Source organism: Pseudophryne corroboree, chromosome 12, assembly GCF_028390025.1.
Source record: "Pseudophryne corroboree isolate aPseCor3 chromosome 12, aPseCor3.hap2, whole genome shotgun sequence".
In the NCBI taxonomy this organism is placed as follows: domain Eukaryota; kingdom Metazoa; phylum Chordata; class Amphibia; order Anura; family Myobatrachidae; genus Pseudophryne; species Pseudophryne corroboree.
Window position 1 is genome coordinate 163,026,423 of NC_086455.1, and position 27,919 is coordinate 163,054,341.

A 27,919-nucleotide genomic window follows, 5' to 3' on the forward strand; every position below is an offset into this window, starting at 1 on the left:
GGGATGCACTGAGAATCTGCTGTACAGTGTAACCCAGCACAGTGTATTCTTCCCAACCAGGTCAATTCATAACCAGAACATTCCCCAAAGCTCAAACCATACAGATAATATTGCCAGAGGGTGCTGCATAGTACAGCATGACCTTTACCTAAAAATGTCTCTGAATGGGTTATGGTACCTGTCAGATTATTTGGGAAGGTGACAGGGGGGACATGATAAATAACAAAGTACCTCATCCCTTATTGGAGCCTGTCATTGAGTGAGCTGGCAGGTGACGCAAGGCTCTGTGATGTCAGCTGGGACGTTCCATAGAACAATAAACTGAGTCACCACAGATTATGCCCACGCCAGGCTAGCCGAGTGACACAGATTAATCATGTGAGCTGAACACTACGCATAAGCCGCTGTGTATAATAGGTGCTTAACCTACAGAAACCAGTCGGGCATAGCTTTCGTTTTCTAATGCGTACCGCTGGCAGACACAGGCCTGATTCTCAGCTGGAAATAAAGTAACTTTGCACCTGGGTAACAGCATGCTGCGCTGAAAGGGGGGGCAGAAGTAAAAGGTGCTGTGAGGAAACACCCGTTTACTCTGTCGCCTGCGCAGCAGTTTCCGCCGGCGTGCGGCTAATTACAGCGATGGATATGTTTTGCAGCTTGTTGTGCTTTGGGCGCAGTTATCAGAGACTTTCTATCTGTCCGGTTGGTGCGGTGTAGTGAAAGTTTGTGGGTTTAGGGGTATGTAGTCATTATATCGACGCCAGAATGTCAGCAATTCACAGTGTCAACAGTAGAGGGTTATGTTAAGGGTTAGGGGTGGTCATTCTGAGTTGTTGGCTCGCTAGCTGTTTTTAGCAGCCGTGCAAACGCAATGCCGCCGCCCTCTGGGAGTGTATTTTAGCTTAGCAAAAGTGCGAACGAAAGGATCGCAGAGCGGCGGCAAAGTTTTTTTGTGCAGTTTTAGAGTTGCTCAATACCTACTCAGCGCTTGCGATCACTTCATACTGTTCAGTTCCTGTTTTGACGTCATGAACATGCCCTGCGTTCGCCCAGCCACGCCTGCGTTTTTCCGAACACTCCCTGAAAACGGTCAGTTACCACTCAGAAACACCCACTTCATGTCAATCACTCTGTGGCCACTAATGCGACTGAAATGCTTCGCTAGACCCTGTGTGAAACTATATCGGTCGTTGTAATAGTACGTTGCGCGTGCGCATTGCGCCGCATACGCATGCGCAGAAGTGCTGATTTTTTGCCTCATCGCTGCACAGCGACCGAATGCAGCTAGCGATCAACTCGGAATGACCACCATTGTCGCCTAGTGTACGCATTTCCTATGTCTGTGTAAATACGCATTACAGATATCTGACCCTTGGTTATTACATTTCAAAATAATTTTATTTTATTTTTTACTTTTCCATCAAATCCACAATAAATGTTCCTGCTAGTTTCATCGCCAGGAACCTCTGTGGTATTAAATGTCAAATGTAATTGGAAATAAAAGGTCTACACTGTGAAGGATAAAATGTAGAATTAAATAAATTAAAAAAATATTTGCAAGTAATCCTTTATAAACCATTGTTAAGGGATAATGTCAGTGTATACTCTCCTATGGTGGAAGTCTCTGTGGACAGTGTGAAATAAATTCTCGCAGGGTCAAAAATTTAACTCGTCTGGGAATGAAACAACCGTGCTGCAATACCACTTCAGACCAGTGGGTGGTGCTGCAGGATGAAATGGCTCCTCTCTGTATAGAATATTGCTCTATAGGCTATTCTAGGGCATGGCTCGGGATTATTTGATAGGCTGAATTGACAGTGATGAAATTGGTTCCTAATAAATTGATAGGACGCATTCTCATGACTACGGCTGCCACCACTGTCTTTTAAATAAACGAAGGGCTCACTCTATACTTACCTACTCTCCTGGAAGACACTCGTAACCCCCAATTTTTGGGTAGTTCCCCACACCCCCAGAAGAGTGGGTATGCCTCTTGCATCCCACCCACTTTCTAGTGAAGTGGGCAGAATATAGAGCAACTTCAGAAAATCGCAAGTCTGTATGGAGGCCGGAGGGGGTGGACTAAAAGGTAATTTGTGTGATTTACTGTAATGGGGGTGAGGTATACTGTCCTAGACGCTCAGGCCCACCCTCCGACGTGCCCGGCTGTTTCTCCCCTCCGGAGAATAGCTCTCTTTAGGGTGACCACAATAGCAGAGTCTGTGGGGATAGAAAGATTTGCACCTAGAGATGGGGAGGTGTTGGACAGGTCCATACTAGGTATTAATCAGAACAAGAATGACGCTAGTTATGTCCAAGGGTCCCGCTATGCAGATCTGACTCAGGACAGACATTGTAGAATTAGGAAATTTGTTAGCAGTTGGGCAAAATCATGGGGGTCATTCTGAGTTGATCGTAGCTGTGCTAAATTTAGCACAGCTACGATCATTCACACTGACATGCGGGGGGGCGCCCAGCACAGGACTATCCCGTCCCGCATGTCAGTGCCGCCCCCCCCCCCCTTCCCCCCCGCAGAAGTGCAAAGGCATCGCACAGCGGCGATGCCTTTGCACTTCAAGAGTAGCTCCCGACCAGCGCAGCTTTACCGTGCTGGCCGGGAGCTACTCGTCGCTCACCGGCCTGCAGCGGCTGCGTGTGACGTCATGGCCCCCCCAACGGTTCGGCCACGCCTGCGATGGCCGGACCGCGCCCCCTAAATGGTGGCTTAACGCCGCCGTCCAGCCCCCTCCCGCCCAGCGACCGCCTCTGCCTCAGAGGCAATCGCTAGGCAACAACGGATGGCATGCGCATTTCTGACCCGATCGCTGCGCTGCGAGAAACTGCAGCGAGCGATCAGGTCGGAATGGCCCCCAGAGTGCATATGGATAATTATCATAACTTGTCAAAGGCCTTACATTACATTGCACCCTGGAAAATAACATACAGATGGGTCCATCTTCATCTTGGCCTTTAATAGGATTAATTGAGCCAGGTCAATCAGACTTAATCCCCTGCTGTAATGACCTAATCCCGTGATGTATTGTTCTCTGTATTGTATTGCAGCTGAGAACAATAGATGAAGGGTTTATGTTAATATACCATGGTGTGCCTAGGCGCAGCAGAGAAGTCAAGATAAATGTGGACCCATCTGTACATGAAATCTAATTTATTCCAGCTATATTTACACATTTTATCTAATGAGAAGTTCTGCTGTTGGTTGCGCCAACACCGACGGTCAAAATACAGACATTCATTATGCCCACACTTAATAATGCTTTGCCCGTTGCATAGAGGGAGAGTAAGAGCCCTTGAAATTGTTTTTGTTTCCTTCTCCTAGCTTGTGCCTTTCCACAGCGGTGTCTTGGAGCACTTTTAGAAAGCACCTGTCCATCTATGGTGAATTATTTGCACTATCAGGCACTACTGGTAGTGGGATCAGATCCATTATAGTTGTTGTCAGGTGGTGGCCAACTGGCATGTTCTGTCATCTGGTAGCTCATTGGTTATAACTGAGAAAGTTTATAATGGTTTCTCAGGGTACGTATAAACACTTATCCAAACCAGGTCATTTACTAATGCCATTTTAGTAAGATTCTGTTGAGTGTATGATGTGTGAATAAAGCTGGGAAAATGTGTCATTTAATTTATTGCATTTTCCGTGGTGTAAAGTGACAAATAGTAAAGACGATGATTCCCTATTGGCACTATACATATTGTACACGTACTGAACATATATACTTTACTGCGTTCCAATGCCTTTTTGTTTTTCTACTATGTGTGTGTGTGTGTGTGTGTGTGTGTGTGTGTGTGTGTGTGTGTGTAGAAAATGGAGTGCAAAGGAGCGCCTACTGGTGTTTAACGTAAAGTAATTTATATGTGATAATTCACCATGTGAGACGTGAAGAAAGTGAAATATTTAAGAGAACAACTTATCTCTACGCACGTCTTCAGTTCTGATGACACTTTGAAGCATGTAAATTAAAAAAGACAAGAGGGGAACATAGTGTATACTTTATAAACCAAATGCTCCTAATTAGAAACCCTGCTGGTCCCAAAAATCAAATGAGAGCATGGTTATATAAAAGGTAAACAAATTTAATATACAGTCCTGAGGCAACTGCAGGTAGCAAACGTACAGGATAAAAAACAAAAAAAAACCAGCTTATCTGTCCACTCTGGGAAGTTCAGGGCTGAGCAGCAAGTTCCTGTACCAACGCGTTTCGTCCTATTGCAAATAACTTCATGAAGTCCATTGCAATAGGACGAAACGCGTTGGGACAAGGAACTTGCTGCTCAGCCATGAACTTCCCAGAGTGGACAGATAAGCTGTTTTTATGTTTTTTTTATCCTGTACGTTTGCTACCTGCATTTGCCTCAGGACTGTATATTACATTTGTTTACTTTTTATATAACCATGCTTTCATTTGATTTTTGGGACCAGCAGGGTTCCTAATTAGGAGCATTTGTTTTATACAGTATACACTATGGGGGTGATTCCGAGTTGTTCGCTCGCTAGCTGCTTTTAGCAGCATTGCACACGCTAAGCCGCCGCCCTCTGGGAGTGTATCTTAGCTTAGCAGAATTGCGAACGAAAGATTAGCAGAATTGCGAATAGAAATTTCTTAGCAGTTTCTGAGTAGCTCGAGACTTACTCTGCCACTGCGATCAGTTCAGTCAGTTTCGTTCCTGGTTTGACGTCACACACACGCCCAGCGTTCGCCCAGCCACTCCCCCGTTTCTCCAGACACTCCCGCGTTTTTCCCTGACACGCCTGCGTTTTTCCGCACACTCCCAGAAAACGGTCAGTTTCCGCCCAGAAACACCCACTTCCTGTCAATCACATTACGATCAGCAGAACGATGAAAAAACTTTGTTACGCCGTGAGTAAAATACCAAACTTTTGAGCTAATTTACTTGGCGCAGGCGCGCTGCGTACATTGCGCATGCGCAGTTTGCGACTAATCGCTCCGTAGCGGAAAAAAATAATGAGCGAACAACTCGGAATCACCCCCTATGTTCCTCTCTTGTCTTTTTTCATTTACATGCTTCAAAGTGTCATCAGAACTGAAGACGTGCGTAGAGATAAGTTGTTCTCTTAAATATTTCACTTTCTCCACATCTCACATGGTGAATTATCACATATAAATTACTTTACGTTAAACACCAGTAGGCGCCACTTTGCACTCCATTTTCTACATTTTTACCTCACTATTGGGCAGGAGCTGCCACCCACTGATCGATGGGGGGTGTTGAATGATTTTAGGTAGATTCATTCTACGTATTTCTTTACTCGTGTGTTTTTATTAGGACTGTCCTAGGCGCTATTCTTCATTTTCTACATATATATATATATAATTAATATTATTATTATTTTTATTTTTTATTTAAATGGTGTGATAACATACCTCAGCACCGCAGATGGTGGTGTGCCGTGGATTAAAGCCTATTGTTTATAAATATATAAAATCGTTTGTTTGTATGTACTGTATGTTCGCAATAAACTCGAGATCCACTGAACCGATTTTGATTGGGTTGGCTAAACAAAGAAACATAGGCTACAATATGAATTAATTCGCTATCATGTTAATTAGCAAACAAAATAATCAACACTTCGAATCGTCTGTCATAGAGCCACAGAGTAGGTAATGCGGGGGTCACATGGGTAATGGGGACTGGGTCAGCGTCACACATGGGTAATGGGGCACATAATGGCGCATGCTGGTACGGGGGCAGAAAGGGCACCAGTCAGTGTCGCGAGGTGCAGGCGCTGTGGGAACTAATACTGTTTGCCCATCGCCTGCATGTCCCTGACTGCAGTGCTGCTGACTCAGGCGGGTGGCGGCCATCTTGCATCTTCTGGCAGGCTGCTCTGGGTTCTGACAGGCTATGTCTCCTGTACATACATATATATAGTTTTGCTCCTTAGTGCCGTCCAGCAGGTTTCTGTTATATAATAATCAATATCACTGCTTATTATTACTCAGGAGCCATCTATTCATCTTGACCACCGTCCCCGGCTGCCTCTTGTCACTACAGGGCTCCTAGCCGGCTTTCCCCGTTGTCTGATAAATGTATTTAATGCGCAGTCCCCACTCACCTGGCCAGCTTGCTGAGCCCCAGCACTTGCTTGTTTGGCAGATAGCCTATGTGCACCTGTGGAGACAGAGACAGGCGGTGAATATGTGCCACAAACCTACCATAACACACACGCGGCCATATAGAAAGATACAGATGGGTGGAAAGAGGAGCAATAATGACATAACAGGCGGAGGGACTGATGTACATTATACTGTAACACGTTCTATAGAGAATAGAACCCGGCGACCTGCTTTCTGCTTCTAATTCTATGCAATAAATAAAAACGCCGCCGGCCTGTGCATTTGTGCAGCGAGAATTATGAGACACAATAATTGGCAGCCCCGATACCAGGTCTGCCCGGCTTTATTCACACTGACCTCAGAGCACATCCCCAGGCTCTGTCTGTTGGATAAAAGGATTTAGAACACAGCGTCAGGAGCGGTGAGAGTGGAGGATTTCAGACCCAGATTTATCAAGCCTTGGACAGTGATAAATTTCACGGCGATAAAGTGCCAGCCAATCAGCTCCTAACTGTCGTGTTACAGGCTGGGTTTGAAAAAATTACAGTTAGGAGCTGATTGGCTGGTGCAATTTATCACTCTCCAAGGCTTGATAAATCTGGGCCTAACAGCCCCTGACAGAAACCGTGGAAGAGTTGGAGTCTGTTGACCAAAAATCCTGTCAGATGATTGTTTGGTACAAATCCAACAAGGATGCTGAAATATTGGCTGAAATATTCCCAAGGGATGTTCCTAGTCTTCTCTGACCTCGCTGCCATAAGTGACTGGGTCTACTAAATCACGTCGCTTTGAGGGGGCTGGGGAGAGGTGGGTGCGTCTACGGAGCTGCGTTACCCACTCCAAAGGTACCAAACCTTCTGGTGCCTAAATTTTACCTTTCCAACGAAGGGAACCAAATGATGCTCACACATAGAAAACATGTCGATGTCCTTCACGATCACCATCTCATCGTGGTCCTCATCAAAGATGGCGTCGTTCAGCACGTCTGCAAGAGATTAGGGGAATTGGAGAAATTATCAGTGCTAACTGGACAGTGGACACTGCAGACAGAGCAGAGGCCATTTATGACAAAGGTCACCCGCCCACCATACCTCACCCGTGACCAGGGACAAACGTAGCAGGCATAAAGGGCAAGGTGTCTTACATTTGTGGGGTGGGGGTGTTTGTATACATGCAATGAGGTCTTAATGTTGTGCTGGAACCCACAATGAAAGTGATGGAAAAACTCTGGTGTAAGGATGCAACAATCATTATCAATAACTACATGGACCCCTGGAAGATGTTCTGCACGAGGGGCCCGGGGAGGGTTGAGATGACATTGATGATTTGCTTTTTTTTTTTTTTAGAACTAGCAAGCTTCAAATCCAAAAGCCAACCAGCCCCATGATGGGTAACACCAAGGGTGGCCACCTTATTGTGTGGGCTTGTATACTGGGGGGTGAGGGGGCATGGCTAGTTGTGGTGGGGTGGCTACAGCACATTATGGTGAATTATCCTATTTGAGAGGTATGGCAATAAGGGGGAGCTTAGTTATGCCTGGTTCCTAGAAGAATTGGTGCTACCAAGGCTTTGTACCCTCACTCCTGTTAGCACTGGAGGGTGCTGGGGGGTCACTGTTAGAAATAAGTATTACTGGAGAGGCAATATGCCACAGAATCCTTGGGCAGCCGGACTGTTTGTGTTTGCAGGCGCTTGTGGAACTACAAGCACCAGGAGGGACATGGCCTCTGCTGAGTATGAAGTTCAACAATAGCTGTAATAGAATTTTTAATTTTTTTTTAAAGCACCTCAAAACCCCTCTTCCAGCACAGAACTGTACAGCTCTTTCCTAATGAGAATCTTACCCAACGACTGTCCGAATGGAATCCATTATCTTCTAGAAGCAGCTAGATAAATGTTAAGCAAAATCTGATTGGCTGCCTTGAGCAACATCACCAGTTCTTAAAAAACCTCCCACCTTCGTAAATTTACCCCTAAGTGTCCTCTGCTGTAGAACGTGCGCTATTTACGCAATCTGTATGTAGAGTAAGGCAGTGATGTATTGCATGGCAGGATATTCATGTCGTTTAGAAATACAAAAATACTCCTGTATACTCATTTGTCAGCATGGCTTCAATTATAACGATCTTCGCTTGTCATCTCATGTCATCCATCCAGGCCAGAATGACGATGGTGTCCCTTGCTGTCGGTTCCATCCTCCCTGTTTATGTACAGTCCCCCCAGCCAGCAAATTGCACAGAACAGATGTTGGATTCTGGTTTGGGGAGGGGGACGGAGGGGGGAGCGAGGGAACAATATTGACTCTTGATATTTTATGGCTATTTCGGCAGCTTGTTATTTCCTGCCTCTGCGATGGGATCTATATACAGCACAGAATGTGATAACAGGACGGTTTAATTTCCTGTGTCCTGTCTGCCTCGCACAGGTAACCGTGGTAACGCAAATTTGCGTCATTTGCTCTCTCTCATTAAGTTAATCACACTTTGAATGTCGCCTGTCGTACGGGCTGGATAAGGGGAAGTGCAGAGGGGATTCTGGGAATGTCACAGACGGCAGCGTCAAGAAGTAAAATTAAATAAAATTGGGCGAGATGTACTAACAGTGTTTAAAAAAAACAATGAGCCGCCTTGTAGCCAGAAGACACCATTTGTGCCTCGTGCCTCCAGATCACTGGTTCTTTGTGAATTAATGGGATGCTTTCCTATAAATGTCAGCAAAGTTTTATTTTTATTCTAACATAGTAATTGAAAACAACTATTGCAAAATAAGGGAATATCTCAGAAGTCCCTCCTTCGATGGTTTGCGTGTTTTCCCTAAAGTGTGGAATATTTCCTCCTCTCCTACTTTTTAAAGGAGGCTTCAGACCACTGCCAGATGCCGTTTCTGTAATGTCATCAGCATTCGGTAACATTTCAGAGACACTGGATTTGCAGATAATCGTGACGCCTTAGAAGTATATCTGCAATCTCTATGATCTCTCTGGGAAGAGGTGAAAGGTTGCATATAAACATAATTATTGGAATGGGCCGTCACCTGGCAAAGAGGCCAGTTACCCAAAACCTGAGGCTGGAAATGCATTATTGGTGGAGCACACCTCTGCACTAGTATGGTACTTTATTTTACGTTTTTATTCAGGTGGCACTATATTTCCTTTGGCCTAGGCATCTGGCCGGGGCAAGGGCAATTTTTTATACTCCTGAACGAAAGTCTGGGGTCTATTTATTTATTTGCACTTTTTACAACACTTTTTTTCCCCCCATGATTGTCTCACATTTGAGGGGGTTTGGGCGAGACCCTTATGGGCCACCCTTTTTCCAAGTTACTTGAGGCTCTCTCCTTGTAGGGATAGCTGAAGACTCTATTCCCCAGGGGGGAAGCTTCAGCCAACACTGGGGTGAAAAGGTTGTGACCCAGAGCCTTATGTAAAGGGAAACCTGAAAGACCCTTGCCCCCTTAGTGGCCTTTTGGCTCCGGGGGTTCGAGGATGTCAAGGGTTCTCCCGTAGCTTCAGTGAAGGGCCTTTTATCTTTGAGGGGATGGGGAGAAACAGGCCCGTCTCCTTTTGGAGAGGGTCCAAAGTCCCAAGCCCTCAGGACAGTTTTGCACTGCATACACCTTGGACTTTAATAATAATAATAATAATAATAATAAAACATGTAATGAGAAGCAGGGCTGTCCAGTAAAGGTAATTAGGGATGACCATTGACTGGTTCACCATCAACGGTACCACTGGGGTAGAGATAGTGAATTAGGGGTCCCTGCATCAATATTTTGGATAGATTCTGGATTGCCAGGTCTGTGTTTAATGCAGAAGATAAGATTGGTAACATAATATCAATCTTCTATAAGATCGCTTTTATTTTTGACACATGCGCCGTTAGGTATTACATTTATATTGCGCCTGCGCTGTTACAGTAGATACGAATGCATGCACACTGGAGCGGGAGATGCGCCTTTGCATGCACAGGAAGCAAGAGGCGCCAGGGAACACGGAATTATATCGCTGCTGTTTTTTCATTGATTCTATTAAAACAACAGGTCTCTAAATTCGATCCAAAACCGGTGACGTATCAGGCATGGAAATCGATCTTTGTAAAATAGCAAGAAGCCTTCTCCAGTTTGTACCATCGATGAACATACCTGGAAGATGGCAGGCCAGTCATGGAAGGGGAGCAGTGGCTAAGGGGTCTATTTACTAAGCCCTGATTGGCTGGTACTTTATCTCCGGCCACTTTATCTCCACCCAAGGCTTAGTAAATAGACCCCTAAGAGGGACATTTACTAAGCAGTGATAAGAGCAGAGAAGTGATCCAGTGGAGAAGTTGCCCATGGCAACCAATCAGCACTGAAGTAACATCTATAATTTGCATACTATAAAATGATACAGAGCCGCTGATTGGTTGATGGGGCCACTTCTCCACTGACTCAGTTCTCCGCTCTTATCACTGCTTAGTAAATGTCACCCTAAGTCTTGTATTGGGGCGGTGGAGTTATGCGCTGTGTGTGGCCGGCCAATGAAAAGGTATCAATGGCGGAGGAACATCAGACATCCGGGTTCTGGGGGAAGCCTCTACCAGCTGCATCTGGTATGAGTAGCCCGTAGGCTACAATGGGCTTCCGCCATCTTCATATGCAGAGGGGCAATACATTAAGCAGTGGGATACAACTGAAATGATCATTTAGATACAAATGCCGACAATCCGCGTGTCTCCCGGATTTCTGATAGTCCACCCGGAAAACTGAGCAATACTACGGTTCTCCCAAACAATGGAAGGGATGCGGATGCAGGGATGAGAATCACGTCTGGCAGGCCCCATTGGCCGTAGGGCAGAAGTCCAGATGGCGTCCATCATGCTTTAAGATGAAAGTGAAATGATTAGTACTGAAATGCTGTTAGGACACGTGCTTGTTAATGGATAATGTCGCTGCTTGCGTCACCCATTGATCTGGTTATCAGGATGTGCTAAGAGCTTCCACCTGCATACATCCAGCCAGAAATACGGCATCTCTCAGTATTAGCCAAACACCAGGTGCCAGGCACAGAGCACACAAAGCCATTTATAAAGGCTGCCTGGGAAGTGACAGGAGGATGAAAGGGCGCGCGGAGAGACGGATGGGCTGATGCAGGATCTGAGAGAGGGGGGATTTACATACATCTCTCTCTGTAGAAACACATCCCTGGGAGTGTCTGAGCAATGTGAGCCCCAAAAGAATACCCGTAAGGCAAAGTGTTGGGGAGTAGGTATAGTTTAAAATCATTTTCTGTTCAAGCACAGAATGCAAAAGATTTTGCCTCTTTCATCAGCAAAATGAATTTAGGAATGCGTATGCTGAGTTCAGTAGTTCTACTAAAGCCAGACCTCCACAGTCTGCCCACGTCTGTTGGACGCAGCTTTTTAATGAAGCAGATTCTTCTGTATGTAACAGAAAACTGTTCCGTCCAGTACTCTCCTGTTCCGCTAGTCATGTGGCTACCGTGCCATGGGTTCCGTATGTATTTCCAGCAGATGACATGCCAGCTGTCAACATCCCGAAAGCGGCATTCCGCCCGCCAGAATGCCGTCACCTTGCAGGCTCAGGATCTATTCCCACTCCATTGGCGACAGATAGATTAGATAGATAGATAGATAGATAGATAGATAGATAGATAGATAGATAGATAGATAGATAGATAGATACTCCTAGAAATCAATATATGTCTGGATTTGGTGCCATCACAAATAGATAAATAGGAGACCTAGGATGCAGCACTCAGATCAGTGAGAAACGGTACTGTACACAATAGCCTTAAATCAACATATCAGTATAATTAATACTATGCTGAAAATAGTATACAAAGGCCTAATTCACCATAGATCGCTATTAAGACATTAATTGCAATCGTCTCAAAACCGCTACTGCTGAAAATCGCATGTGAAGATCCGCCCACAAAGATTAAAAAAAAAACACTTACTGATGCAACTGCAAATCTGCGTATGCATCAGCAGAATTACGACGCAAACGTAAAATCTGAGTTCCATAGACAGTTGCAGATGACTCAGGGATACTCAGAATAATGAGAATGAAGTCACACCTGCGCCATGTTTTCAATCGCAAGCGATCAGATACACGCCCAGCAAAGCCATCACCCGCCTGCATTTTTCCAACCACTCCCGAAAAACGCCATGTTACTTAACACCCACGAACGGTCACTTCCTGTCAATCAAATTGTTATCGCATTTCACTAAGGCTGCGATTGCATCTCGACCTTCGCGCACGCGCAATGCGTTTGCAGCGCATGCGCAGTCTGCCGATAATTGCCCGATTTGTGATTTTGTCATTTTGCGACTAAAGCTGATTAAGGCCCAGTATACTGAAACGTTGATTTATGGCTATTGTATCAGTGGAATTCGCCACTGATCCGAATGCCGCACCTGTGGATGTCTACTGTATATATATTTAGTGGTGGCTGTTTGGAAGGAGCTATAGTATGTACTAACATCTTCATGTGTGTCCATCCAAATCACAGTCTTTCCTTTCTCTGCTGTATACACCATTCCTACCTACCCCCTCCCTTCTCACCAGAGCACGTCTCCCTCCCCCTGCCTGTCTAATGTCATTTTCCCAGCTTGGTCCCCAGCCTGCTACCTACAGCACTACACAGAGATACCGCTGAGGTATCACAGGACGCCTATGGCACCATATTGTTTTACAATTATTATTATTATAAATGAGAGACTTGTTTCTGCTGTCTTAGCAGTTATACTGATGCCTAATAGCCATTGTCTGGAAGCGTATGTGCTGTACATCTGATACATCTGCGACTGGTCTCAGTACAGGGCTTGGGGGGTAATTCAGCCCTGATCGCTCGCTAGCTGGTTTTTGCACTGCTGCGATCAGGTAGTCGCCGCCTACAGGTGAGTGTATTTTAGCTGTGCAAGTGTGCGATCGCATGTACAGCCGAGGGGTACAAAAAGATCTTGTGCAGTCTCTGAGTAGCCCAGGACTTACTCAGCCGCTGCGATCACTTCAGCCTGTCCGAGGCCGGAATTGACGTCAGACACCCGCCCTGTAAACGCTTGGGAACGACTGCGTTTTCCCAAACACTCCCAGAAAACGGTCAGTTGACACCCACAAACGCCTTCTTCCTGTCAATCTTCTTGCGATCGCCCATGCGAATGGATTCTTTGCACAAACCCATTGCAGAGCAACGAACCGCTTTGTACCCGTGCGACACGCCTGCGCATTGCGGTACATACGCATGCGCAGTTCTGACCTGATCGCAGTGCTGCAAAAACGCTAGCGAGCGACCAGGTCTGAATTACCCCCTTTGTGTGCAACACTATTTTTCAGCGTAAACTTAAGCCCAGAGTTGGACCATCCCTGCATCTAGATCCGTGCCTTCAGAATCCTGCGGACGGTGTCACTTGTCACCCGTATAATGCAGTAATGTTTACTTTTATCGAAATCTATACAAAACAGCCCTAGAACGTTACTGTATCGATCACCGGCTCACGCTTGTGATTTGTTAGGTTAAAATGTAACTAGCTCTGATGTAGATCTTGTATGAGTAAAGTCTATTGATCAAGGGCAGAGGTCTACAACCTGCAGGAGGTTGACGAGTGACTATGAATTCTGCAAAGCAGACACTGGTTACAAGACGGTGGGGATTGTAGTGTGGCAGCATGTACAAAGTCCCCTGTACAAACGGGTTATTTGTCTATTACACAAGGTACTACAGATCCCATCATGCTGAGCAGAAGTTGCAAGCTGCCCTTCATGCACTGGCGTACTTACAATGGGTGCAGTGGGTGCGGTGCACATGGGCCCCCAGAGTCCAGGGGCGGGCACACAACGCACACCCTGCACCCATTTTTTAATACTTACCTCTCTGGAGGAGAGGAGTGCTGCCGGCTAGAGGGGAGGAGGGGAGCCGGCTAGAGGGGAGGAGAGGAGCACTGCCGGCTAGAGGAGAGGAGAGGAGCCGACTAGAGGGGAGGAGAGGAGCGCTGCCGGCTAGAGGGGAGGAGAGGAGGGGAGCCGGCTAGAGGGGAGGAGAGGAGAGGAGCGCTGCCGGCTAGAGGGGAGGAGAGGAGCACTGCCGGCTAGAGGGGAGGAGGGGAGCGCTGCCGGCTAGAGGGGAGGAGAGGAGAGGGGCGCTGCCGGCTAGAGGGGAGGAGAGGAGGGGAGCACTGCCGGCTAGAGGGGAGGAGAGGAGCGCTGCCGGCTAGAGGGGAGGAGAGGAGAGGAGCGCTGCCGGCTAGAGGGGAGGGGAGGAGAGGAGAGGAGCGCTGCCGGCTAGAGGGGAGGAGAGGAGCGCTGCCAGCTAGAGGGGAGGAGAGGAGCGCTGCCGGCTAGAGGGAAGGAGGGGAGCGCTGCCGGCTAGAGGAGGAGAGGAGAGGAGCGCTGCCGGCTAGAGGGGAGGAGAGGAGCGCTGCCGGCTAGAGGGGAGGAGAGGAGGGGAGCGCTGCCGGCTAGAGGGGAGGAGAGGAGGGGAGCACTGCCGGCTAGAGGGGAGGAGAGGAGCGCTGCCGGCTAGAGGGGAGGAGTGGAGCGCTGCCAGCTAGAGGGGAGGAGAGGAGAGGAGCGCTGCCGGCTAGAGGGGAGGAGTGGAGCGCTGCCTGCTAGAGGGGAGGAGAGGAGAGGGGCGCTGCCGGCTAGAGGGGAGGAGAGGAGAGGGGCGCTGCCGGCTAGAGGGGAGGAGAGGAGCGCTGCCGGCTAGAGGGGAGGAGAGGAGAGGAGGGCTGCCGGCTAGAGGGGAGGAGAGGAGCGCTGCCAGCTAGAGGGGAGGAGAGGAGAAGAGCGCTGCCAGCTAGAGGGGAGGAGAGGAGAGGAGCGCTGCCGGCTAGAGGGGAGGAGAGGAGGGGAGCGCTGCCGGCTAGAGGGGAGGAGAGGAGCGCTGCCGGCTAGAGGGGAGGAGAGGAGAGGAACGCTGCTGGCTAGAGGGGAGGAGAGGAGCACTGCCGGCTAGAGGGGAGGAGAGGAGCAGTGCCGGCTAGAGGGGAGGAGAGGAGCACTGCCGGCTAGAGGGGAGGAGAGGAGCACTGCCGGCTAGAGGGGAGGAGAGGAGCGCTGCCGGCTAGAGGGAAGGAGAGGAGCGCTGCCGGCTAGAGGGGAGGAGAGGAGCCCTGCCGGCTAGAGGGGAGGAGAGGAGCACTGCCGGCTAGAGGGGAGGAGAGGAGCACTGCTGGCTAGAGGGGAGGAGAGGAGCGCTGCTGGCTAGAGGGGAGGAGAGGAGCCGGCTAGAGGGAAGGAGAGGAGCGCTGCCGGCTAGAGGGGAGGAGAGGAGCGCTGCCGGCTAGAGGGGAGGAGAGGAGCGCTGCCAGCTAGAGGGGAGGAGAGGAGCGCTGCCGGCTAGAGGGGAGGAGAGGAGCGCTGCCGGCTAGAGGGGAGGAGAGGAGCGCTGCCAGCTAGAGGAGAGGAGAGGAGCGCTGCCGGCTAGAGGGGAGTAGGGGAGCGCTGATCGCTGCCGGCTAGAGGGGAGGAGAGGAGCGCTGCCGGCTAGAGGGGAGGAGCGCTGCCGGCTAGAGGGGAGGAGAGGAGCACTGCCGGCTAGAGGGGAGGAGAGGAGAGGAGCGCTGCCGGCTAGAGGGGAGGAGCGCTGCCGGCTAGAGGGGAGGAGAGGAGCGCTGCCGGCTAGAGGGGAGGAGAGGAGGGGAGCGCTGCCGGCTAGAGGGGAGGAGAGGAGCGCTGCCGGCTAGAGGGGAGGAGAGGAGGGGAGCGCTGCCGGCTAGAGGGGAGGAGAGGAGCGCTGCCGGCTAGAGGGGAGGAGAGGAGCGCTGCCGGCTAGAGGGGAGAAGAGGAGGGGAGCGCTGTCGGCTAGAGGGGAGGAGAGGAGGGGAGCGCTGTCGGCTAGAGGGGAGGAGAGGAGCGCTGCCGGCTAGAGGGGAGGAGAGGAGCGCTGCCGGCTAGAGGGGAGGAGAGGAGGGGAGCGCTGCCGGCTAGAGGGGAGGAGAGGAGAGGAGCGCTGCCGGCTAGAGGGGAGAAGAGGAGGGGAGCGCTGCTGGCTAGAGGGGAGGAGAGGAGCGCTGCCGGCTAGAGGGGAGGAGAGGAGAGGAGCACTTCCGGCTAGACAGAGCCTGCACACGGTCCTCCTGCTCTCTAGAGGCGCCCCTGATTTCATGTCTCCTCCACATTATCTGTATACATGGTATAAAATAAAGGTCTCCCGGTAGGCGTCTGTCTGCTTGTTCGGGATAATCTCAAGAACCACTGGATGGATTTTGATGCGTTTTTCACAATTCTATAGAGCATTTATCGAGGAAGGTTCAGTTTTTCCCTTTTATTTTCCGTCCCTATTTAATTTATGTGAAAAACTATTCTTTTTCCTCAAGTAAAACTCATTTTTAATGTTTGCTTTTCTATATGTTTTACAGCTAACGTCAATAGGAACGTAAGTCAAAAGGTGAAGGCCAAACCGGCAGAGGATGGGGGAGGGGACAATTGTAAGGCGCATGGGAGACCGGCTGGTGTGAGAATATACGCGGCGCTCAGCCCATACACACAAACTGATTTTGAAAGTGGGGGTTCCTATTGTATTATTACGTAATCTAAACCCGACGAAGATATGCAATGGGACGCCAATAACTGGAAAAAAAAATTATTGAAGCAACTATTTTATCTGGCTGTGGCACTGGAGAAACGGTTTTAATACAGAGAATCCCAATGATTCCATCAGATTTGCCATTTAATTTCAAACGAATCCACTTCCCGGTAGTAGTCTGCTATGGTATGACAATAAATAAAGTAGAGGGACAGACACTTAACGCTTCTGGAGTTGACCTAAGTGGGAATGTTTCTCATAGACAACGTTATGTGGGCCTTTCGTGTATCACGTCACAACAAAATCTTTTTGAGCCCTGAGGAAAAACGAGTAATACGAGTAAAACGAGTAATTCTATGTCGTCTGCAGGGAAAGCTTATAAGACTTTGGTTAAAAAAAGGCCTATCGCCGGAAATCTTCTTTTAAGGAAATATGGACCATAAATTTATATACGGCCAGAATGTAAAAAGCTGGAGATATTTATGACAACATTAATAATATTAGTCTTCAATTAAAAATGCTTTCATTGTACGTTCCCAGACATCAAATTAAATTTTAAAGCATAAATCCATTTAGGTGGCGTTTTTGCTTTTTTCTCCAAAGGCTTTATGTAGAAAATAGACCTTATATCCCCTATAGAATATTCAACCATTGTCTATACTCTCTTGAGAAGACATATAGCGCATACTCTTCTGATGTTCCTCCATCTTTGTGGCCAGCTTCAGAGTCTTTTTGGCCCCTGTTCGGATTCTGGCCACACATCACAAAATCAATATCACGTTTGATCGTATTCACAACAAGAGATTTTTTGCACCACTCCGTTCATTCGGAATGCGCTGGAAAGAGGACATGGCGGATGGGGCTAACTGGCCACAGGCTGAGAACTGCAGCCAACTTCCCAGACATGGCTGGAACTTCTGATGAGGGAAGGTGTTAAAAGAAAGTGGATAAATATAGGGTAGGGTTTAGATTTACATAATAAACCCTCAAGGAAACTTTTGCCCCTATAGACCTTGGGAAAAGAAAAAGACGTCCATAACGTGCCCTGAAGTTATGGGATTCATTAGCGTGTACGTTACATCTTTGATCCATAAACTTTTCGTTCTATGCTACCATTCGGAATAAAGGGCAGACTTTCCACAACTTGCTGTTACAAGCCCCAATACCTAAAGATCCCTGAATTTGCAGAGACACAGGGGGTCATTCCGAGTTGATCGCTCGCTAGCAGTTTTTAGCAGTCGTGCAAACGCTATGCCGCCGCCCTCTGGGAGTGTATTTTAGCTTAGCAGAAGTGCGAACGAAAGGATCGCAGAACGGTACAAAAAAAAATTGTGCAGTTTTAGACTAGCTCCAGACCTACTCAGCACTTGCGATCACTTCAGACTGTTCTGTTTCGGATTTGACGTCACAAACACGCCCTGCGTTCGCCCAGCCACGCCTGCGTTTTTCCTGGCACGCCTGCGTTTTTTCGAACACTCTCTGAAAACGGTCAGTTGACACCCAGAAATGCCCCTTTCCTGTCAATCACTCTGCGGCGGACATTGCAAATGAAAAGCCTCGCTAGATCTTGTGTAAAACTACATCGGCTGTTGTGAAAGTATGTCGCGCGTGCGCATTGCGCCGCATACGCATGCGCAGAAGTTCCACTTTTTCATTTAATTGCTGCGCTGCGAACATTTTTATCTAGCGATCAACTCTGAATGACCCCCCACAGAATCCTTCCTATAATGTGCAGACAGCACATTATCATAAATATGCCCGTAGCTGACTTTTTGGAACATATCTAAATAAACATATTGTTTTGTACTAATTGCATCACGTGTGTCCACTGAGAGAATTCAGAGAAAGTGATCCTAAAAATGGGAATGATTACCCCTAACAGTCGTCATGACGTATGTCAATAACACCCAATGACGTCACCTCTGTTGTCAATTTATTTTGTCAATTTAAGGCCATAATAATTGGTTGGTTGGCAGAGGCCTGTTGGTACCACACCCCTCCCTCCAACCAATAGGCATTGACTGTATAGGTCATTGGTACGGCCTCATCTAGAATACTGTGTTTAGTTCTGGAGGCCATATCTCCAGAAGGCTATAAATACATTAGAGGCCGTACAAAGAAGGGCAACTAAAATGGTGCATGGCCTACATCACAAAACATACCCAGAAAGCCTAAAAAATCTCAATATGTATAGTTTGGAGCAGAGAAGGGAAAGGGGGGACATGATAGAAACTTTCACATATATGAAGGGTTTTAACAAAGTCTGGGAGGGAAACATTCTCCAAATGAAGAGAAGCAATAGGACACGAGGACATGCACTGAGACTGGAGGGGGGAGGTTCAGGGGAAATCTGAGGAAAAATGACTTCACAGAAAGGGTAGGTGGCAAGTGGAATAGCCTCCCATCAGAGGTGGTAGAGGCTAAGACAGCAGAGCAATGTAAACATGCATGGGATAGACATAAGGGTATCCATACAAAGAAATAAGGATCAAATAAGGTTTGAGGTAAAAATATGGTAAAAAAGGGGCAGACTATATGGGCCAAGTGGTTCTTATCTGCCGTCAAATTCTAGGTTTCTATGTTTAATGAGGTCCTCAGACACACTAACGAGGTTTTACGTTTTTTACTTGAGCACAGGTGACTTTATTTTGATTTAATCATCTGTGCTCAAGCATGGATATCACTAAAACCTGGCATGTTAGTGTGCCTTGCGGAATGAGGTTTGGAATCACAGGTTTAGGCAATCTAGACACACGCAGGGGCAGCATATAATTGTCCTCATCCTAATTTATGGAACATATTTATTCTTCTACTATTTGCACTTTACCAACCACACAAATGATTTTGTTTCTCCTGTAAATGAATGGCGGTGGGTGATGTTAGCATGTAAGACGCACAATTATTATAGGGCAATGTCAGCCATTCATACAGTAGTGCCCAGTATGCATTCAGCATAGAGATGATGGAAGGAGAATATATGAAAGGTGTTTAAGTTTTGAGGGCTGTACCTTGGCTACATGCTGCAATATTTGCATAATGTTATAATTACTATTATATTTACTACCATGCTATATAGTGGCAGCATTTTACACATAGAATAGCAGCTTATATATCGCTTGCTGGAGAGGAAATAATAAAATAATATCACGATACACTAGGGCACCAACTGCACAAAACTTCTGAGCAAAGTTTCTTTGTGACCTGTTCATGTCCTTGTTGTGTGACTAACCGCAAGATTCATATATTGAGTAAAAAGAAGATATAGTTGGGGTTTTACACATATGGTAATTAGCAAGACGTAATGAACTAGCAATACAAGACATCCATGAAAATACCTTCAATGCTTTTAAAATAACATTCTACTTTATATTCTTTTCATTTAATACTGTGGTATATTCCCTGGGGCTGGCTTAGGCAAACTGTGCCCTTTGGCAGCTGTCAGGATGTGCTGGAACTTGCAGTCCCACACCCGCTGCAGAGACACAGGTTGCCTGAGGTAGTCCTAGGTGAAGTACTCACCTGATATGGTCTCCTGGTAGCCTTTGGTGAAGAACTGCATGGCAGTGGCAGCTCTCCATGGTGTCTTCAGCAGCCCCTGCCTACCAGGGTCCTCTCCTAGGGCTCTCAGGATGGTGCTGTAGGCTGCTGCCAGTGAAGGGAGGTGCAGCTCGTTGTCTTCTTCACTGCGGGTCCTTTCTTCTCTCCAGCTGTCCAGTGGTGGTGTGCTGACCCCAGATCTACCCCGCTCCACATGGCTCAATGCTGTGGGAGAGTCCTTCTTCTTCTCCTCCTCTGCCACGAAACCATTGCAGTTCATTGGCTTCTTCTCTGGCAATGCCCTTGCCTTGGCAGGATCCATGACTGTAGAGCTGTACTACTGGTGGCTTAATGCAGAACGGTGATCTCTGCTCCCCGCTGGGAACCACTCTTCAACAAGATGCCCCCCTTCAGGTGACAATTCCTCAGTCACTTAGGAAAGTTCATGGCCAGGTAGCAAGTACCTGAAAACATGTGATAGGATCAGGATGCACACCGATAGGCAATGTCACCTGCTATCTCCAGGCAAATACAACTAAAGAGCTGTCAGGAGAGACGCATCAGGTGATCAGTCCAACTGCACACAGCACAGACTCTATGGGACACTCTTACCATTCAGTGGCATAGTGTGCAGGTCTAGGGGATGGGCTCCAATGCTGAGAGCTGACAGGTAGCAGGAGCAGGGAAAGGTCCATACACTGGACAGTGCAATGGAGGTCTGTGGGCTGTGGCAGTCAGGAAATACAGTGACTTGGAAGTGGAGGACGCACTCAGTGAGTGCACTGTGGCAGTCTGTGTTCTGGTTGCAGAGCTGGCAATGCAAAGAGTAGACCTTCCTCAGGGTGCAGCCAGAGCTCTCTCGCCTGCACAGGCACTCAGCGGCAGACACAATCGCACGCAAGTCGCTCCCTCCCCTCCGGCAGTGTTGATAACTCTAAAATAAAAAAATAAAAAAGCAACTGATGAGTGAAAAATTAGCCCAAACCGAGTCCAGCACCAGCGTCCTCACTCCTGCTTGACTGCCTCACACTCGTCTTCACTCCTGCTCGTCTCTCCTCACACTCGTCCTCACTCCTGCTCGTCTCTCCTCACACTCGTCCTCACTCCTGCTTGACTCTCCTCACACTCGTCCTCACTCCTGCTTGACTCTCCTCACACTCGTCCTCACTCCTGCTCGTCTCTCCTCACACTCGTCCTCACTCCTGCTCGTCTCTCCTCACACTCGTCCTCACTCCTGTTTGTCTCTCCTCACACTCGTCCTCACTCCTGCTCGTCTCTCCTCACACTCGTCCTCACTCCTGCTCGTCTCTCCTCACACTCGTCCTCACTCCTGCTTGACTCTCCTCACACTCGTCCTCACTCCTGCTCGTCTCTCCTCACACTCGTCCTCACTCCTGCTCGTCTCTTCTCACACATGTCCTCACTCCTGCTCGTCTCTCCTCACACTCGTCCTCACTCCTGCTCGTCTCTCCTCACACTCGTCCTCACTCCTGCTCGTCTCTTCTCACACATGTCCTCACTCCTGCTCGTCTCTCCTCACACTCGTCCTCACTCCTGCTCGTCTCTCTCCTCACACTCGTCCTCACTCCTGCTCGTCTCTCCTCACACTCGTCTTCACTCCTGCTCGTCTCTCCTCACACTCGTCCTCACTCCTGCTTGACTCTCCTCACACTCGTCCTCACTCCTGCTCGTCTCTCCTCACACTCGTCCTCACTCCTGCTCGTCTCTCCTCACACTCGTCCTCACTCCTGCTCGTCTCTCCTCACACTCGTCCTCACTCCTGCTCGTCTCTCCTCACACTCGTCCTCACTCCTGCTCGTCTCTCCTCACACTCGTCCTCACTCCTGCTCGTCTCTCCTCACACTCGTCCTCACTCCTGCTCGTCTCTCCTCACACTCGTCCTCACTCCTGCTCGTCTCTCCTCACACTCGTCCTCACTCCTGCTCGTCTCTCCTCACACTCGTCCTCACTCCTGTTTGTCTCTCCTCACACTCGTCCTCACTCCTGCTCGTCTCTCCTCACACTCGTCTTCACTCCTGCTCGTCTCTCCTCACACTCGTCCTCACTCCTGCTTGACTCTCCTCACACTCGTCCTCACTCCTGCTTGACTCTCCTCACACTCGTCCTCACTCCTGCTCGTCTCTCCTCACACTCGTCCTCACTCCTGCTCGTCTCTCCTCACACTCGTCCTCACTCCTGCTCGTCTCTCCTTACACTCGTCCTCACTCCTGCTCGTCTCTCCTCACACTCGTCCTCACTCCTGCTCGTCTCTCCTCACACTCGTCCTCACTCCTGCTTGACTCTCCTCACACTCGTCCTCACTCCTGCTCGTCTCTCCTCACACTCGTCCTCACTCCTGCTCGTCTCTTCTCACACATGTCCTCACTCCTGCTCGTCTCTCCACACACTCGTCCTCACTCCTGCTCGTCTCTCCTCACACTCGTCCTCACTCCTGCTTGACTCTCCTCACACTCGTCCTCACTCCTGCTCGTCTCTCCTCACACTCGTCCTCACTCCTGCTCGTCTCTCCTCACACTCGTCCTCACTCCTGCTCGTCTCTCCTCACACTCGTCCTCACTCCTGCTCGTCTCTCCTCACACTCGTCCTCACTCCTGCTCGTCTCTCCTCACACTCGTCCTCACTCCTGCTTGACTCTCCTCACACTCGTCCTCACTCCTGCTCGTCTCTCCTCACACTCGTCCTCACTCCTGCTCGTCTCTTCTCACACATGTCCTCACTCCTGCTCGTCTCTCCTCACACTCGTCCTCACTCCTGCTCGTCTCTCTCCTCACATTCGTCTTCACTCCTGCTTGACTCTCCTCACACTCGTCCTCACTCCTGCTCGTCTCTCCTCACACTCGTCCTCACTTCTGCTCGTCTCTTCTCACACATGTCCTCACTCCTGCTCGTCTCTCCTCACACTCGTCCTCACTCCTGCTCGTCTCTCTCCTCACATTCGTCTTCACTCCTGCTTGTCTCTCCACACACTCGTCTTCACTCCTTCTCGTCTCTCCACATACTCATCTTCACTCCTTCTCGTCTCTTCACACACTCATCCTCACTCCTGCTCGTCTCTCCTCACACTCATCCTCACTCCTGCTCGTCTCTCCTCACATTCGTCCTCACTCCTGCTCGTCTCTCCTCACACTCATCCTCACTCCTGCTCGTCTCTCCTCACACTCGTCCTCACTCCTGCTCGTCTCTCCTCACACTCGTCCTCACTCCTGCTCCTCTCTCCTCACACTCGTCCTCACTCCTTCTCGTCTCTCCACATACTCATCCTCACTCCTGCTCGTTTCTCCTCACACTCATCCTCACTCCTGCTCGTCTCTCCTCACACTCGTCCTCACTCCTGCTAGTCTCTCCTCACACTCGTCCTCACTCCTGCTCGTCTCTCCTCACACTCGTCCTCACTCCTGCTCGTCTCTCCTCACACTTGTCCTCACTCCTGCTCGTCTCTTCTCACACTCGTCCTCACTCCTGCTCGTCTCTCCTCACACTCGTTCTCACTCCTGCTCTATCTCAACACACACACAGGCTGATATTCAACACTCCTCCTTTCCCTTCTGGCTCTACACTGTCCAATCCATGTCCTCCTCTCTGAGCTTAGGCAGAGCCTCTCTCTCCCTGATTGCATTAACTCCTTCAGGCCCTGAAGCCCAGTCTAGTGGAGCGGCTAGAGCTCCATAGTAAAGCAGGACAATACAATGTATTACTAGGCATTTTCTGTAATAAAAATGTACATCTATATCACCCTGTTATTATTTTTTAACCCTCGCTTTCCTCTAGTTCACACTATTATAAACTGCCCTAGCACATACCCAGTACACCCGCCTCCCCTACATTCACACCCCATGCATGCTCTATTTACACCCTGTTAACCACACCCTCCCCAGTTCACACTTTATACACTTTACCTGTGCTGAATCTTCTTTCCTGCAGCGATGAATTCTCCACCGCTGCTCTGCCGCAACTGTAACAAATAAAACTGAAAAAGACAAAAGAACAAGCCCAAAAACAAGCAACCATCAAAAATAAAAGCAACTTAAAAAACAAACAAACAAACCCAATTCCACCTGTTATAAGCAGACTTGGCAACACTGCCCTCTGATCTGTACCGACTTTTATGCAGCCGCCTCTCTGGTCCTCCTCCTAGAGGCCACTGGTTGGCTGGGGCGTTGTCTGCGTCAGCAGCTGCTGGTAAGAGGATAGAAGGGGGGAGAGCTGGGAGGGAGTTCCTGAGATAGTGCCCTGAGGCACGGAAAGAAATTACTAGTATGACATCGCAGGGGCATGCACACATAGGGGGTCTGGATGAGAGATCTGCTCCCATGGTGAGGGGCAGACAGATCAGAACATACCCTATTCCCTGAGTTCCCGATTAAATCCCGACTGTCAAAATCCTGGCGGTCGAAATAGAGAGTGCAGCGCATATCCGCGCGGGTCCGCTACCCTTCGTGCCTGGTGGCGACCTTTGATCACCACAGTAATCTATTCCCCCTCGGGTGGTGGCACGGACCACCACCCAAGTGGGGATTCCAGGCGTCAGTCTGTATTCTGACTGCCGGCATTCCTACGGATGTCGAGATTCCAGCGTCAGTATTTCATCCCATATACCCGACCTCCCAGGCCCTGGGGACATACAATACCCACTCTACCCCCTGGCCCCAGAGATATATACCACCACCATGCCCCCTAGACGTACAATACCCAAGCGTGAGGAGCTTCGGACGGTTTGCTGAGTGCGAGCATGAGGATGCCAGGGCCGAATTCTGTCCCCAGTCCGTCCCTGGTGATTACTGACTGAAGACGCTGTCTGCCCAGGGTAGACATTTCTTCAGAGATTCCCCATTGTGAGAAACCACCATATAGGTAAGGTGCATATGGAATGGAAAGGAATGCTCCCAGAGTGATGAGAAACAGGTGGCGTGCCATGTTGACACGCCCCTATTTGCAGTGGCCACACCCCTTGTGGTAGGTGGTTTATATTCCATTGAGTGCCAATAGGCAACACGTCCAGTAGATGGTGCTAGACACACCCACGTAGAAAATGTTCTGTGGACGCCTATGAGTGCGACCTGCACTTCTCCCCACACGGGCACTGGTCATGTATTTCTGCAGATTTGGCGGAATTCCCGTTGGATACTCAGCAACTCGTTTCCTGCAGAACATTCATACTGTAATGTAGTGCTTGCTTCCTATGTGGTTACATGGTGCTGCGTCACCTGTATGAACGCCGGTACTCTCTGCGGTATGGAGTGCCTGTGTCTTCAGCACAACAGATGAGGCTGGGACGCGGGGGTGGATGAGTGCTTGCGCTGTCTGTGGTGCTGAACCCCCTGCAATAGGTTTATATTATCTCCATAATGAATGAACCGTGTTTCATTAAAAAAAAAATGTTTTATTTAATCCCTAACGATCCTGCTCTCAGGGCAATGGGTAGACCGGTCAGAATGTCCGTATGACTCGCTATACTGTCATGTTCATTATATCTACATTGCTGAAATGTCAGCACTTTGTTTTTACTCTGATTCTATCCCTAAATCTAATGCAAATGTCGGCATTTTGACAGTGTCGACACTTCATACGGAGACATTCTGCCAATGTCAACACTTTCCAGGTGTCAGCATTAATGATGTCAACATTTCTACCATGTCATCTTTCTGGTGGTAAAACTGTCACTCTCGGCTTGATCACATCCCCTACCAGTGGTTCCTGAACTTTTTTGAATCACGGCTCCCCTAGAGCATCAGAATTTTTATCACTGCACCCCTAGGCCAAACGTTTCTTACTAAGAAATTCAGAAAAAAAGATTAAATGAAGTAAATTGGGTTTTTATGTCATCCTTGGGCTCAGATATGGGGTGAGGGCAGGAGTCGCTTCCGTTTGTACACAAAGTGTATGATTGGAAGCCACCAGCTCTGGTTTTGTCTGTTACATTGACCATAAATAATTTTATTTGGTCGTGAACCTGGTCCTCTAGCAAGTTAGTACCAAAGCTTCAAAGCAGAGTGCCGGATTTATTCCTTCACTATTCTTTCTCTCTCTCTCTCTATCTATCTATCTATCTATCTATCTATCTATCTATCTATCTATCTATCTATCTATCTATCTATCTATCTATCTCTCTCTCTCTATCTATCTATCTATCTCTATCTCTATCTCTGTATCTATCTCTATCTATCTCTATATCTATCTATCTATCTATCGATCGCTATCTATCTATCTCTATATCTCTGTATCTATCTCTATCTATATCTATCTATCTCTATCTCTATATCTCTGTATCTATCTATCTATCTATCTATCTCTATCTATATCTCTGTATCTCTATCTATCTATCTATCTATCTATCTATCTATCTATCTATCTATCTATCTATCTATCTATCTATCTATCTCTGTATCTATCTATCTATCTATCTATCTATCTATCTATCTATCTATCTATCTATCTATCTATCTATCTATCTATCGCTATCTATCTATCTCTATATCTCTGTATCTATCTCTATCTATATCTATCTCTATCTCTCTATCTCTCTATCTCTCTATCTATCTATCTCTGTATCTCCTATCTATCTATCTATCTATCTATCTATCTATCTATCTATCTATCTATCTATCTATCTATCTATCTATCTATCTGTCTATCTATATCTATCCTCTTTTCCTATAGAACAGGCAGCACTCACAGGGCTTGTAACATCAGAAAATCAGCTGCTCACCACCACAGATTTACAACGTTTCAGGTCTCAGGATGTGTACACACCTTTACTCTTTCGTCAGGCTGTACAATACATACACTTGGCCTCACTTGGTAGCCTGTACAATTTTATTACTTTGGACTCACGCAACCTCAAAAGACTTTGGGCCTAATCCAGACCTGATCATAGCAGCAAATTTGTTAGCAGATTGGCAAAACCATGGGCTTAATTCAAACCTGATCGCTAGGCTGCGTTTTCATACAGCCTGCGATTAGGTCTAAACTGCGTATGCGTATGCACCGCAGTGCGCAGGTGCGTCGCACGGGTACAAAGCGGATCGCCGCTCAGCGATGGATTTGTGTGAAGAATCCATTTGCACGGGCGATCGCAAGGAGATTGACAGGAAGAAGCCATTTGTGGGTGTCAACTGACCGTTTTCAGGGAGTGGTTGGAAAAACGCAGGCGTGTCCAGGCATTTGCAGGGCGGGTGTCTGACGTCAATTCCGGCCCCGGACAGGCTGAAGTGATCGCAGCGGCTGAGTAAGTCCTGGGATACTCAGAAACTGCACAAAATCTGTTTGTACATCTCTGCTACACATGCGATCGCACACTTGCACAGCGAAAATACACTCCCCCTGTAGACGGCGAACACAGGACTGCAAAAACACCCTAGCAAGCAAACAGGTCTGAATTAGGCCCCATGTGCACTGCAGGGGAGGGGCAGATGTAACAGGTGCAGAGAGAGTTACATTTGGGTGGGGTGTGTTTAAACTGAAATCTAAATTGCAGTGTAAAAATAAAGCAGCCAGTATTTACCCTGCACAGAAACAATATAACCCACCCAAATCTAACTCTCTCTGCACTTGTTACATCTGTCCTCTTATCAAGAAGGGCTTATTCAGCCTTTATCAGTGTATTAAATGTACGCTTAAACTTCATACAGAGAGATGAATATTGCGTAATAGAAAACGTGTTTAAATAGAAAATTCCATCGTTGCAGTAGTGATCAATATGACATCATATTAAAATACAGCAAACAATGAGCCTAATTCAGAC

The 27,919-nt window shown here is 48.1% G+C and overlaps 1 protein-coding gene across 6 annotated transcripts in view; it reads right to left on the bottom strand.

Annotated features, from left to right (window-relative positions):
- Nucleotides 1–24,229, bottom strand: part of GCH1 (GTP cyclohydrolase 1) — a 37,771-nt gene extending 13,542 nt beyond the window's left edge. Inside the window, exons 1-4 of one of the 6 annotated variants that reach the window (XM_063948387.1) lie at nucleotides 24,075–24,229; nucleotides 20,140–21,091; nucleotides 6,974–7,083; nucleotides 6,098–6,153 (exon numbers count right to left, since the gene is read on the bottom strand). In XM_063948387.1, coding sequence (XP_063804457.1) covers nucleotides 6,098–6,153; nucleotides 6,974–7,083; nucleotides 20,140–20,479 — 506 coding nt within the window. In that variant the 5' untranslated portion in view covers nucleotides 20,480–21,091; nucleotides 24,075–24,229. Of the gene's footprint in view, nucleotides 1–6,097; nucleotides 6,154–6,973; nucleotides 7,084–20,139; nucleotides 21,092–21,197; nucleotides 21,290–21,549; nucleotides 21,569–23,571; nucleotides 23,696–24,074 lie in introns of those variants that run through there. The other 5 variants (XM_063948386.1, XM_063948389.1, XM_063948388.1 and 2 more) reach the window with 5 other exon arrangements.
- Nucleotides 24,230–27,919: the final 3,690 nt, after the last annotated feature.